The sequence below is a fragment of the Periophthalmus magnuspinnatus genome, chromosome 13, assembly GCF_009829125.3.
Source record: "Periophthalmus magnuspinnatus isolate fPerMag1 chromosome 13, fPerMag1.2.pri, whole genome shotgun sequence".
In the NCBI taxonomy this organism is placed as follows: Eukaryota; Metazoa; Chordata; class Actinopteri; order Gobiiformes; family Gobiidae; genus Periophthalmus; species Periophthalmus magnuspinnatus.
In genome coordinates this window covers 25,283,015-25,298,167 of record NC_047138.1, presented here as the reverse complement: position 1 = coordinate 25,298,167, position 15,153 = coordinate 25,283,015, and the positions used below count along the sequence as shown (strand labels likewise).

Genomic DNA, 15,153 nt, shown 5'->3' with positions numbered 1-15,153 from the left:
CAAGATAATATCCAAATTATTTTGTGCTATAGGCTACTTTAAACCATGACATTGCAAGTCTGTGTAATTAACAATCATTTATATCAATATACACACAAAATAAATCTAGATATTTTTGTCACCCATGGGGCTTCCATATAGTGTACTATGGTCCCATGTGAGTCAAACTAGAAGTTACGTTCATTATATTCAAAATCTATCCTTTCAAAAATACTTTTAAAAGCCCACCAAAAACTGCATTGAACTTCTAGATCTAAATTTTCCTTTTATCCAAGACATATAATAATAAAGTATATAGTTATGCTTTTTATATGGTTAAAGTATTTCTACTGTAAAATTCAAGTGCTGTATATTTTCTGAAACAATACCAGAGTTATAAGTGAAAACCAGCAGGCGGGGTGTAATGTTTAATTTAGATTTGTTTAATGTTAATTCCATGCTGTGTTTCAGTAAGAATAATACAGATTCCCTGTCTGTGGCTCCAGTCAGATATCCAGTAGTACAAATCAGCTCCGAGTTACACATAATGAAGTAAAACAATGGAAAGACCTCCTGAACTGAGGAGGGAGAGCTAAAACGCAGGGCACAAGCAGCTGAACGAATATTAGTTTAGTCTTTTGTATTACGTTTTCTGTATGTAGCATTAGATGACGGACTCACTTCATATGGCTCCCAAAAACTGGAAAATTATCAACAAGTATAGTTTATTACCTATTTTTTATTATAAAGACAATAGAGTGTGGTGGTGAATTAATGTGAGTTCAATAATGAAAAACTCAAAACATATACTTGCATTTGCCCATTGTGGAGAATAGGCATGTAGAGCTACAACGCACTGTTCAGAGCATAGAAAGAAACTGCATTCATAAAATAGAGCTGGTATAGTTTGTAAATTTAAACGATATACTGGTTCACAAATATCTTAGTTACAACAGAAAACAGCAGTGAATTAATGGCAACAGGGAAAGTAGACCAAAATTCCTTTAACAATGACATTTGTTGTTATAGTCTTAGCCTTGATGCCAACACCAGCATATAAATTATGGTTTTAAGACTTACACATTTTTGTTACTATTGTTTTATTTTGTATATTTTTATTTATAAATTGTACAGCCAACTTTCATTGGGTTTTCCAAAAGCTACCACACTTTAGTTAATATTGGATACTGGATATTTATTTTGCTTCCATTGGGATTTCAAACAGCTTGTCCCTAGAGGGCTACCGTAGTTTCTCTAGTTTGAAATTTCACACCAAAAACCACACACTGCACTGACCATGTGCTACTTAGTGACCCGTCATCTAAAAAAGAGGTAATGAAATTGACAACGCTACATACGACCGCTCCAAAAGATCTAAACTTTAAACTCATGAAAACACTGACAAATCTGACAAACCGGGGCAAGATTGAGACATTTCTCCCAAATTTTTCCTCTCAAAGAAAATCGCCCACCTCTTAAAAATTGTTACAGTATTTCAGCACAGTTACAGTCCAGAGACAACTACAAAACAACAGATTCACTATAGTGTAAGAGTAAAGCGCGCCTTTGCCCCACGTGGATATCCCGAAATTTGCCAAAAAAAAACAATGGTTACACTTAAAAGCTACACCTTAACTTACCTTAATAAAGCATGAACAAACACTTATTCTTAATGAAGAAATTGTTTACTAAGAATGATTCAAGTTTTGTTACTACTTAATTAAGGAGTTGGGGTATTAAAGGGCTTGTACCTGATTTTTAAACGTAATTTCAATTCTGTCTTGCCCCCAGTACAGATATATTGTAAAAGCAGCTTATTCTCAGCAAACAGGAAGTACGCTGTTAGCATGCTAGTTATTGTTAGCTTTACTGTGATGGTAAACTCCACTCTCACCTCTGAAAGTTGTAAAAAGTAGCTTAAAATATGTGGATAGTTTAAACAGTAACCATCAGATATGTAGTTACTAAGCCTGAATCATTCTTAATAAATTTCTTCATTATAAATCAGGTCTTGCTGCATGTTTCATTAAGGCCAATTAGGTGTATTATAAAATGTTACCAAAAAACGTCTTCTGAAAAAACTATGTTAAAACAAGAAGGGCACTTTTTTGAAATTGAGTCAAACGGCCCGTAAAAAGGTAAAATGATTTTGCACTAAAAACAGAGGTAAAACACTCTGATACCTATCCGTCAACATTTCAGTAATAAAAGTTAATTTCTGTAATTACATCAAGAAATAAATTCTCAATACATCCAGCAACAGATAAAAATATTGAAAGAAAACAAAAAAACAAAAATACAATTCTGAAAACAAAGATAACTTTTTGAGAACCGCTTGTACCAGTCCACGACACACAAAATTGGACTCTCATTTGAAGGATTATCTTTGTCTTATGTGTATTGTATTTCTGGTCTCAATTAAGTGGTATTTTACTGAACCGTGTAAGGGCGGAAATATAAAAATAAAAAAGAATAATAGAGAAGAAAGAGAGAGGAGAGGTGGTTTAGTTTTCCTCTGAGGCCCTGGAGCGGCAGAGGGGACAGGAGTGTGGGCGGTGCAGGGCGGACTATCACTGAGCATCATCCTCCACATCTTGCAGTGACTCTTTTTGTTCTTCAGCTGAAATGAAGAAAATAATACATTACTCACTATAGTCTGGATATAAATCACGTTGAGAATTATTTTTCAAGTGCTATATAATACAGGCAGTGAGAACGTGATAGTCCTGTTGCATAATGCAGTTAAATGAGTGTCAAATGTTTGTCAACAGAAAAAAATTCACGTTATAAATATCTTGTATCCAAATTTCTGCTTGAGGGTTTGCCACCCCTTTGTCCCCATGTGCTGTAGCTATCGATTATTTTAGTAACTGAGTAAGCTAAGAATTATTACATCAATATGTCCCCAAAACAAAAGCAGTACACTTATGGTAGATCAGATCAAAATGTCCCTAGAATTCTATGAATTAATTTAATAGAAAGTAAAGTTTTATGTGCCATCACTTCCGCTAAGATAAGAGTTAAACATCTACATGTGTTTATCCTGCCGTGTTGTGCTCCCTAAACTCCCAGCACTCAAAACAAAGCATCGAGAAAATTAAATAACAATTAATAATTGCTTTGATGCTTTTTAGTAATCAAATGACTGGATTTACTCGATTAAACATTTCAGCCCTACTTTAGTTGGAATGTTCCACAGTATCAAATGTGAGCTGCACTAAATAAGATTTTACTTTTTCTGACAAACATTCAAACAGTGAATCAAACTTGTGCAAAGGAACATGCAGACAGTAAACCTCACATAGATTTTAGGCTAACTGTTTTGCTAACTCGTGGCATCAGTTTCTGTGTCCTGAGGCTAGGGCAGTCTGTTGTTGACAAATGCAAAGCTCGCACTCGCCCTAGGCCTGGGTTTGTTTGGTGCTGCTTAACCTTTGAACCCTGAGAGGGGCAGGTTTGCAGAGCTTGGGGCTATGGGTTTTGCTTTGTGTCGACAGAGAGAATCTGAACAACAGGCAGCTTCTGTTACCGGGCAGAAAAAATGGGTTTCTACAGTTACACAATGACATACAATGACAAAAGCAACAGATAGTTAATGTATTATTTACATAACACTTTGAACAGGGGACAGGCCAATATTGGCCAGTCAGTAATTAACCTGATGTTTAGCCAATACGTAGCAATTGCCTTATATTGTTTAAGTTTCAGATGATGTCACAACTTTCTATAGGTTAATCATATGCAATACAACTGAGTGCAGGTAAAATGCTTTTAAAATATTTTTCTTTTACTGAGCAATTTTATACACCAATTTTTTTTTTTTCTATAAATTGTTTTCTAAGTGAAAGAATAATCTAATATAATGCACTCTAGTTTTCCACCAAAAAGGGTTACATCACATTAGACTGTACCACCTTTTTTAATTTACAGGCTGTAATGCATCTGACATAGTAGAAAAACTCCCTCTCTTCACACACACTTCCATTGGTTATTGAAACCCTAGCCATTATACCTTAGTTACAAATCTTTACAAAGTCGACAGTTAAACGTGTGCATTTAGACCAGTGAACCATGGGAGCTCGTAGTGAAGGTGTTATTCATGGCAACCAAGATGACTTTTCCAAAAGTTAATCAGGAGCCAGGCAAACAAGTGAGAAGTGTCACCATTCAATAATAAAACCACAGAGGTTAGTGAGTCACAGACAGACAGCAAGAAGAGAGAGGGAGGGAGAGAAAGCGGAGGGAAGTAAAGGAGAGGGAGGGGGAACAGACAGTTTACTGAGGCAGAGACACAGTAAAAGAGGTAGAGAGAGAGAGACAGAGAGAGGAAGATAGGGGGAACAGACTGAGTTTAGTGAGTCAGAGACAGACAGTAAGGAGAGAGGTAGGAAAAGAGAGAGAAGGGGGAGATAATGGAGAGATAAAGGAGAGGGAGGGGGAACAGACAGTTTAATGAGTCACAGACAGACAGTTGGAGGAGAGAGGGGGGACAGAAAGGGAGGGAGAGAGAGAAATGAGAGGGGGCAGACAGCGTTTAGTAAGTCAAACATACAGTACGTTGAGGGGGTGATGGGATGGCAGAGGGGCAAAAAGAGATGAGGGTGGATTGAAGGGCGACAGAAAGACAGAGGGATGGGTGAGAGAAAAAGAAACAGGGAGAGAGAAGGAAAAAAATGAAGGAAGAGAGTAACAAAGGGGAGAGACAGGGGGCGGAGATGAGAGATGAGAGTAGATGAGACAAGGGAGAGAGATGAAAATAACCAGAAAAGGGAAAGAAGGAAACACAGAGGGAGAGAAATGAAGAGACACTAGAGAAGAGAATGGAAGAGGGAGAAAGAAAGACTGTGGTGAAAGAAAAAAGGAATGGACAGACAGGGAACAGCCAGAGAAAAAGGTCACAGCACACAGTATCCTGGGAGCAGCACTTACAAAGTACAGTTACATGGGGAATATACAGTCAGGTGTGATCCTTTAGGACTCTGGAGCAGAGAGAGAAATGAGCAGAGGTGAGACCAGAGGGTTTAACTTCTGTGAGAAGGAGGAGGATGAAGAGATGAAGAAAACAGGGCTGAAGCACCTGTCTGACCAATCATAATTCAAAGAAGAGCCAAAACTGGCTATTTTAAAACAGTATAAGGATGGAAGTCCATGGAGAGACAGAGCAACCTTCTCCAATAAGTTAGAATCAGTGGGTTTTGGAGTCATTAATTTGAATAACAGATCAATACTTAACACAATGCTGCTTTAAGAGTTAATGGGTAGTTTAAGCTTTTGTGCTAAAAGAGTCTACCACAGGTTTAAAAGGTCCTATATTACGCAAACTGGACTCTTGTGAGCCTTTAGCTATGTTATAATATTATTACCACCTGAAAAACATAGCTGGAGTTGTGTTTCATTTCATTCACACGTTTGAGTAATCCTTTATCCTACTCAAACGTGTTTCACCCTGTGATGTAATGAAGCAGTAGTTTTCAAATGAACAGCTACCCTTTACATTTTTTTTAGAGGAGCTTGGCAATTCCAAGTCTGAAATTATCCAAATGATTCTAGTGAAGGTGTATGGAGTAGAGCACTTTCTGAATTACCACATGACATCATATCGTGGAACAGAGTGTTTTCTGTTTGAGAGAGGAACTGCCTAAATATGCAGGGTTTGTGTGTTAAACAGGTGTGAATGAAACAAAACAACTCCAGGTAGGTTTGTGATGAGGAAACAACATTATAACAGATCAGAAAATGGCGTAATATGATGCCCTTTAAATCAGATTTTCTTTGTCAATCTCTCAACCACTGTATTATTGTTTAGTGTTTTAGAACACTCAAACTATATCGGAATTATACAGAATTTGCATGTCATTTTGGTCATCTTAAATGTCCAGAAATCAGATAACATGCTTGTGTGCAAGTAAACAAAGAAAATGTTTCAACAGTGACTACCAGGAATGATGAATGAGGGACTATGTGACCAGTTTCCCTATGGTGATTTTTCATGAAATTGTTCAGCCCCAGTGTTGGAAAATATAAGTATGTGAGTATGGTTAGTATATTGTACATTCCAAACACCCTTGATACACCACTTTGATAAAGAAATGTTTAAGACGCAGTCAGTAAGTTCAGATGCAAGATGACAGAAGATCAGATAGGGGACACTTCATATAAAACTTAAGTAGATAAATAAACCAGTGTCTCACCCTCCCCCTGCATATCTGAAGTCCATAGTGTGAGGTTGTCACGTAACAACTGCATGATGAGTGTGGAGTCCTTGTAGCTGTCTTCACTCAGTGTGTCCAGTTCTGCGATGGCGTCGTCGAAAGCCGCTTTGGCCAACCTGCACATACGAGAGCAGGTTAAAGAGAAACTTATTAACAACTATTCGTTTTGTAATTTCATTTCAAAATTGTGAAGAGAGCTGGGAGAGATTTTAAGTTGAGGCTGCAGTTGGGGACTTGAGACTTGTTAAATTGTAATAAATATCTCTCAGGTGTAAAATGCAAAGGATGGCAAAACAGCACTGGGAACTACATAGACCATGATCCTTTGCTTTGTTTCAATGACACCAGCACCGTTTTTCTTTTCACACAAAAATGCATATAGCACCTTTTCAAGATCCCGATTCACTTCTCAGTCACACTTAAGTGGTAGCCACAGCTGCACTGAGGTAAGGATCAATACAACTTTTCAGTTCCAATACAGATATCAATACTTTGACTTCTGCCGATATTAACCAATACCAGTACAGGGACTGAAAATGGCACTTGTTTCCTTAAAACATGGTTAACTTATTAAACAAGATCCAACTAAGTACACACGTGGACAAAATTGTTGGTACCCTTCGGTTAAAGAAAGAAAAACTCATAATGGTCACAGAAATAATTTGAATCTGACAAAAGTAATAATAAATAAAAATTCTATGAAATTTAACCAATGAAAGTCAGACATTGGTTTTCAACCAGGCTTCAAAGAAATAAAAAAAATAAACTTATGAAACAGGCCTGGACAAAAAAGATGGTACCCCTAGGAAAGACTGAAAACAATGTGACCAAAGGGACATGTTAATCCAAGGTGTGTCCACTAATTAGCATCACAGGTGTCTACAATCTTGTAATCAGTCAGTGGGCTACAGGTCATCACTGTGCTGTTTGGTGACATGGTGTGTACCACACTCAACACTGACCAGAGGAAGCAAAGGAAAGAGTTGCCTCAGGAGATTAGAAAGAAAATTATAGGCAGGCATGTTAGAGGTAAAGGCTATAAGACCATCTCCAAGCAGCTTGATGTTCCTGTGACTACAGTTGCACATAATAATCAGAAATTTAAGATCATTGGGACTGTAGCCAACCTCCCTGGACGTGGCCGTGGGAAGAAAATTGATGACAAATCAAAGAGACTGATAATATGAATGGTAACAAAAGAGCCCAGAAAACCTTCTAAAGCGATTAAAGGTGAACTTCAACCCCAAGGAACATCAGTGTCAGTTCGCGCCATCCATTGTTGTTTGAGCCAAAGTGGACTTAATGGGAGACGACCAAGGAGACCGTTGTTGAAAACAAATCATAAAAAAGCCAGATTGGAATTTGCCAAACTACATGTTGATAAGCCACAAAGCTTCTGGGAGAATGTCCTATGGACAGATGAGACAAAAATGGAACTTTTTGCCAAGGTACATCAGCTCTATGTTCACAGACATGAAGGAGGCTGTGTTATATTCTGGGGCTGCTTTGCTGCATCTGGCACAGGGTGTCTTGAATCTGTGCAGGGTACAATGAAATCTCAAGACTATCAAGAGATTCTAGAGAGAAATGTGGTGGCCTGCGTCAGAAACCTTGGTCTCAGTCGAAGGTCATGGGTCTCGCAACAGAACAATGACCCAAAACGCACAGGTAAAAACACCCACGAATGGCTAAGAGGAATACATTGGACTATTCTAAAGTGGCCTATGAGCCCTGAACCTAAATCCTATTGAGCATCTTTGGAAGGAGCTGAAACATGCCATCTGGAAAAGGCACCCTTCAATCCTGAGACAACTGGAGCAGTTTTCTCATGAGGAGTGGGCCAGAATACCTGCTGAGAGGTGCAGAAGTCTCACTGACAGTTAGATGAATCGTTTGATTGCCTCAAAAAGTTGAGCAACAAAATATTAAATTAAGGGTACCATCATTTTTGTCCAGGCCTGTTTCATGAGTTTATTTTTTTTATATAATTCTGTTGATGCATGGTTGAAAAGCAATGTCTGACTTTGATTGGTTAAATTTCATAGAATTTTTATTTATTATTTTGTCAGATTCAAGTTATTTCTGTTACCAATCTTTTGAGTTTTTCTTTCATTAACTGGCGGTTACCAACAATTTTGTCCATGTGTAAAAGTTCAAACATTATGAGATGTTCTAGGCCAAAATCAGCCTGAAAATAGGCTTATGGAGCTGAATGGTGAAAGTAATGGCAGCCATTTTGCACCAACGGACCAGTGGCCAGCACAAGTAAACTGCTTAAGAGGGCGTTGTGAGGCAATGCTGTGACCCACTCTTACAATTAACCAATAAATAAGAGATCTCATACACTTTTTAATGCTACCAATCTGCCCTAAATATGGCTTACTGAAGAATTACTACTTCGCTGATTTACTTTCAGCATAAGTAGTAGTTGCAGAAACAGTTATGATAAAATAATACTCAGAAAATTTAAATAAAGGAACTAGACATTTATGGATTGATTTCAGATTCATATAAATCTTTCTCCTCTTGTGGATTTTGTGCCTCATCCCACCCCTGGTGTATTGCAGATTGTTTGAGTGTTCACACATACCTGCAGGCGCGGTCGGGCGAGTTGAGAATCTCGTAGTAGAAGACGGAGAAGTTAAGTGCGAGTCCGAGGCGGATGGGGTGTGTGGAGGGCAGCTCCGTCATGGCTAAGTCTGTGGCGGCCTTATATGCCACCAGGCTGCTCTCTGCCGCCTCCTTCCTCTCGTTACCCGTGGCAAACTCCGCCAAGTACCTAAAGTAATCGCCCTTCCTAAAACACATTTGGATTTGTTTTGTGTAGTTAATTTCACAGGATTAAGTATGTTTTTAATATGCAAATCAATGTTGGTGAACAGTGAGTAAAATGCATTTGGAAACGAACTTGCAGTAGAATGATTTGGGATGGTTGATATGTCAGTGCTAATGTTGAGGGATTTTTTTCCCCCACACAAATTAAAATATTCTGTTATATTGGGCTGATTTTCAAGGCAACAGTACCAGATTTTCATCACTGTGAAAACCATGGCTAGCATATTAGTAAGTATATAAATAAACAAAAAGACAACACTAAATCAGGAAATATTGCCCTATGTATAATCCTATATATAAATATGAAATCAATACTTCAGTTTAATATAACACAGATAGGAGGAGCTTGTGTTACATGGGAAAACATAGGTTTATAGCATATTCTTTTAAATGACCAAGCTTACATTTTGTTGTAGAAAACTTTGGACTCTCCAATTTCCGCTGCTGGGAGTAAGTGGTTTTCCAGAGCAGCCAGAATGTCACTACAGATATCTTTAAGCTCTTTTTCAACCTGGAAGAACAAGAAAATGCAACTTAAGTAAGTACATAAATATTTGGTCAAATAAACAACTCTGAATAGATAAAACTTATTTAAGAGTATAATACGGAGTATACATTGTATATCCAAGTAATTAATTAATTTAGCCCTTATTGTTGAAGCAATTTAAGGACAATATATTATGGTGGCTTAAATAAACAGTGGGTCGTCATCTGGCGTTATGGGCCTTAGTTGACCAAAACTTGTCTCAATCACTAAACTTGTAATACTTGTCAGAAAATACTGTTTAATAGATAGTGGATGAAACTATTTTGAGAAGCACTTAAATGAAACAGGCAAACTCAGCATCATTATTTCTGTTCTTTCAGTTCTTTGAGGACAGTCCAAGTCTTGCAGCAGAAGCTTCAGAAAAGAGCTTAGGAGACGAGCTGCCAGACTGGCTCACACTGTTAGGGCTGGGCGATGAGACAAAAACATGGAGCTTTGTTTTCTCCACATAATGATCTTTGATTTTGTCTCATTAGAAATAATTAGAATCACTTCAAATGACTCCTTTACATTAACATAAATGAATCTCCTTTACATTAACATAAATTTGGTCCGTGCTATAAATAAATAAATAAAAGTTTCTTCATCTTAATAGTATGAACTATGCTCTAAACTCCATGCTTTTACTGACATGAAAAAGACTTGACTGACCAGTTGGTCCATTCTACATTCAAATCCAGAAGTAGGCCCGTCACAATAATTACTATATTGACTTATGGTTCAATATATAAAAGCTGGAACAACATTTTTTTGGGGGGTCAATATTTATTGTGTGAACATTTTCTTTGCAATACTGGGACATTTTTGATATTTTTTTGGCAACATTATAAGATTTAAGCTCTAAAAAGGTGGAATTAATAACCTTTGGCTCATTACAGATGGACATAAGTACAAAAGGGTTTCATTCTATTTATTGCAGCTAATGTTTTTATTTGATATTGTGGTTTAATTAGTTTCAATATTAACATTTAGCATCTACATTTATTTGCACAATATATTGCACTTTAACATTTTTTTTACTGTGACAGGCCTATCCAGAAGAGTGAAAATCCTCCATACTAACTTGAAATGGTCCAACCAAAGCAGCTAATTTGTTGTCATGCGTCTTTCAGACGCAGAAGACAATTTGAAAATTCTTGTATCATTCAGAGCAAAATATATCACTTCTTTTAGCTGAGATAAATAAGGTTGGTGCTTCGATTGTTGATCTGTTCTGTTTTTCAATCCTTTATATAGGCCCCCCCCCCCCCCCCCCCCCCCCCCTTTTTACTTGTAAGTAGCCGTGTTTGTTTTTGACGCGAACGGGCCATGCGTCTCTCTGCTTGGTTAATCTGCCTGTCAATCATGTCCTATGAAATCTGGCAGACAGGGTACGGCTCCAGATCCGCTCGTCTTTGTAAAGTTTTGTCAAAGCATGTGGTTCTGGCTGACTAGATAAGAAAAAGACCAAAGCTTATCATCGATTAGAAATGACTGAATCTCAATCAGAATTTAAATGTGATATACAAGCTTCAACATATGACCTTCACCTGTAATATGACAATAGAAAGGACAAGAACACCATTCATTGTTTTAATAGCTGCTCTACACAATCTGTCTCTCAAAACACCTGTGTATCAAATTACATGCTTCAATGCGTACTTCTATTGTTTGCCGCAGCAAAGTAAAAACCAGTAAACTACATAGACCATGGCCCTTTGCTACAGTTCAGTGCAGTCAACATGAATATAATTACTCATGTTATGTTTTCTCAAATAATGCTGTGACCTTAATATAACAACAACAGCTTTAGCTGGGGTGGGCTAAACTTCGATCTCAATATTTTAGAAATCCACCCAAATTGTACTAAAAGGGGCCTGAAAATGTCTTTGTTGAGGTTGAAGTATCACACAAACAGTGACTGGACTGTAACATTAACCATTACAATTAGCAGAAAAATCAGTTTAAAATTACTTGCAAGATTGAAAATAAAAATAAAAGTGTCACCTTTTTGGAGCTTTTCAATAGCTACATTATAAGATGTACATTATCAAGCTGTCATTCAAATCTCGAAAGAACTAATTTCAGCATTATCCATTTTATATTTATTTCTCATGCATAAGGCTACAAGATTAATCACAACCAAATTGAGGAGAAATTATGGTACTTCAAAAATTGCTGCATTAGCGATTTGCTCATTGCATCATTCAAAATGCAAACAACAAAATATCCTTAGGTCTTATTTTGCATAAAAAACAGCTAGTTTAGATCTGTATAAACATGTTCTGAAATGTGATTCTTGTGATTCTCTTTTTCTTCTGGACGCGATCAAAATGTAAACTTTGAACAGAATTCTAACATTAAAGTATAAACCTCTACCTTTCGTATTATGACTATGAGTACAATGAGGTTTGGTTTCGGATTTTTACCATTTGCCTATAGTCCTTGATCATCTTCATCCTCGCCTCTGTGGCCTTCCCGTCCTCTCTCTGCTCGATGCTGCTAATTATCCTCCATGACGCTCTCCGCGCTCCGATCACGTTCTTATAGGCCACAGACAGCAGGTTCCTCTCCTCCACCGTCAGCTCCACCTTCATCCCAGCCACCTTCTTCATCGACTCCACCATCTCTGCATATGGACAAGATGCAATATTCTTGAGTTAGACAGTAACATGAAAAAAACACTAGTTGGCATTTTGAATTGTGTAAACATGAATCAAAATCTTCTATAATGTATGAGAAATATCAAAGAAATGTCATGGTTTAGATTTCACTCATAAGAGTAGAATTTGAACAATTTCTTGACAAAAACAAATGCCATAACTAAACACTAAATCAATGTCTAGGGCTAGTCCAGTGAGGTTCCTCTGGACATCCGTTAACTTATTTTAACAGATTCTTGATCACGTGACAACTGTGAGTAAGACCACCAAACCAAACCTTGGTCTGGTTTAGTGATACTTTAATGATACTTTAATAGTTAAGTATCTATTAAAATAAATGTTTAGGGCTGACGCAATTAAACTATTCAAAATTAAATAATGATCAATAATTATTACCCGAAATAAGACACAGACTATCACATGTGCACATGTGAAGGGAAAAGCGGCATAATCTAACCAAAATGATACTACGTAAATATTTTGTGAAATTTAAGAAAAACTCTATACTCGGATATTTATCTATTTATATTTTGTCTTGATGAAGAATATTTCAAGTCGCAGCTCTACCTACATTATAATGATATAATAACGGCATACCGACAGATCCCATTCCCAAGTTCATTTCAGTGTGGCAAGAAAAACTAGTGTCTATATTGTCCCACAGGAAAGAATTTGTCTTGACAGTAACCCAAGTGAATATAGTCAAAAATATAAATTGTACATATTCAATTGTGCAACCAGACAATGTATAAATCAATACAGAACACACAATCACACTTTCACATAAACCACATCAAAACTGAGACCTCAACTCAATCCATAACTAAACCTGAATTAAATGAGGACTAAAACAGCAACAAACCAAATCAATACAGAACACACAATCACACTTTCACATAAACCACATCAAAACTGAGACCTCAACTCAATCCATAACTAAACCTGAATTAAATGAGGACTAAAACAGCAACAAACCAAAATAAGTGTGCACACACCCTTATTCTACAGGTAGCTTTCAAATATCACATCTCATTAGCAGGACTTTGGCAATGGGTGTAGAATGGAAGCAGAATAAGACACTAGTTATAATGAAAGTAGGGGTGACAGTATATTGCAATCAATACCACACCTGACAACGGCAGCAGTTATTTAGATAAAAAGCTTCCTGGGATTAGTGTATTAATTTGTCAGTTTATATTTCAGTCTTTTATCAACATTTTGGTTTGCAAATCTAATAACAATTGCAATACTTTCCAAAAAAACTGTATTTTTCCCCCCAAAATCAGCCCTAAATGAAAAGTTAAGAATTAAGCTCAAAGTATTAACTACATGACACCATCAAACAAACCCAGTCCAGGACCCCACCTAGTGAACTGGGCCACATTCCTGTAAGGTTACTATTGAGCCAGTAAAACCCTAAATCACTGAGGAACTAAATAAACTCGGTACAAATCCCGTGAATGACTCATAGCACATTCACATTACGTTACTGGGCAACGTTTGAACAGTGGCGACAGCTAAAAACAGCCTCCTCTTCTCGACCTGCAATGGTATGACAGCCAAGAGCGACCGGAGCGAACCGCCACAGGAAGGAGAGGCCAATCGATCCGGGGCCGGGAACACCCTATCGGCCACCGGACAACTCCTGCCCCTAGTCCCGTAGACTAAACATCGTGTCCATCGTGTTTTAGGTTAGATATGGTGGTTTAACGCCTGGTAAAGGTTTAGGGTCTGATACGAGTCATGTTTAAACCACAGTGGTCCTGGTTTAGTTTTCCTGTAGCCCTTGTTTATTCAAGATTTACGTTTGATTCTTTTCAAGTTATGTTAGGATCATGCTAGATTTGTTTTTGTTATTATTTTTTGCCTTCGTTCAATTGTATAGTCAAGGTTTAACCTTTAAATTGAGAATAAATAAAAACATATTGAGGTAGACCTCTTTGGCCTCTGGTGAGAACGGCCATGCCCACTGCTAGGCTAGCAAAAACCAGTCAATTAGAAGCTAATTAAGGTACGAGACAACATTTAACCTACATAAACATTAGGTATTGACATAACAATCAAGCGATACAGCAGTATAACTATTCACTAAACGGAATATGAACATGTGTCTGTGATACACTTCAATCAGTCCCTAAATTTAGAGCTAAAGAGCACACGGGAGACAGGACTGGAGGAAAGATCACGCTCCAATAATCCGCCATTTTGTTTTAGCACTTTCGCTAACACTGGTTACTGTCAGCCGCTTTCTTTAATTACTCATATATTCTAGCACTGATTTACACTTCGGATATTTTAATACATCTTTCCCGCTAATAACCCCCAGTAGGGTCAGTGGGAAAAATGGACACAAACAGACAAACCCCCCCCAAATTGCCGCAGCTAATAGCATCGTTCTGTTATCATTGAGCTAACAGAGAAAAAATAGCAGCGGTGAATATATCCCACTCCGCGGCTAAGCTCTACAAATGTGATCTTACCGTCATATCGTTCTGCCTGCTCTGCCAGTTTGGCCTGGAAAATGAAGTCTTCCCGCTCCATATTTTTTGCTGAGATGGGAAAGGAGTAGAGAACTATCTAAAGTGAAATTATGTATGAGCAGGGTGAGTGAAAGGTCCGTGGATCGCTGAGTGTGTGGTTCCGCCCCACCGGCACTGTTCGGGAAAGATGGCGGCCATCCGGGTTCCTCTCCCCGGCTCAGGCGTGAGAGGCATCGGCTCATTCAGCGTTTGTACAATTTAGCAGCATTAAAACAAAATGTAAAATAGAAATTACACATTGTAGATATGACAACCTTATAATAACATATCTTGGCATGGCTACACTGAGTTATGCATATTTTGTTGGAATGCAATATCAAGTAATTTTCCACTAACGGTAGGCTATTCTTACAGAAATCCCATTGATGCCACGGTTTAACATGTCATTGATCATACAT

The 15,153-nt window shown here is 37.7% G+C and overlaps 1 protein-coding gene across 2 annotated transcripts; it reads right to left on the bottom strand.

The window, feature by feature from the left end:
- Positions 1 to 401: 401 nt before the first annotated feature.
- On the bottom strand, positions 402 to 14,927 carry ywhae1 (tyrosine 3-monooxygenase/tryptophan 5-monooxygenase activation protein, epsilon polypeptide 1). Of its 2 annotated transcripts, none has more exons than XM_033976782.2 (6): positions 14,696 to 14,927; positions 11,982 to 12,181; positions 9,431 to 9,537; positions 8,782 to 8,988; positions 6,171 to 6,307; positions 402 to 2,599 (listed from the first exon to the last, which is right to left on the bottom strand). In XM_033976782.2, exons 1-6 carry the CDS (start codon positions 14,754 to 14,756, stop codon positions 2,550 to 2,552), a joined length of 762 nt encoding a protein of 253 aa, XP_033832673.1. In that variant the 5' UTR covers positions 14,757 to 14,927; the 3' UTR covers positions 402 to 2,549. The 2 variants fall into 2 exon arrangements, with proteins under 2 accessions (XP_033832673.1, XP_033832674.1); XM_033976783.2 differs by lacking the exon at positions 402 to 2,599 and adding an exon at positions 4,909 to 4,958 and having other exon boundaries at positions 14,696 to 14,878.
- Between the last annotated feature and the right edge of the window lie 226 nt (positions 14,928 to 15,153).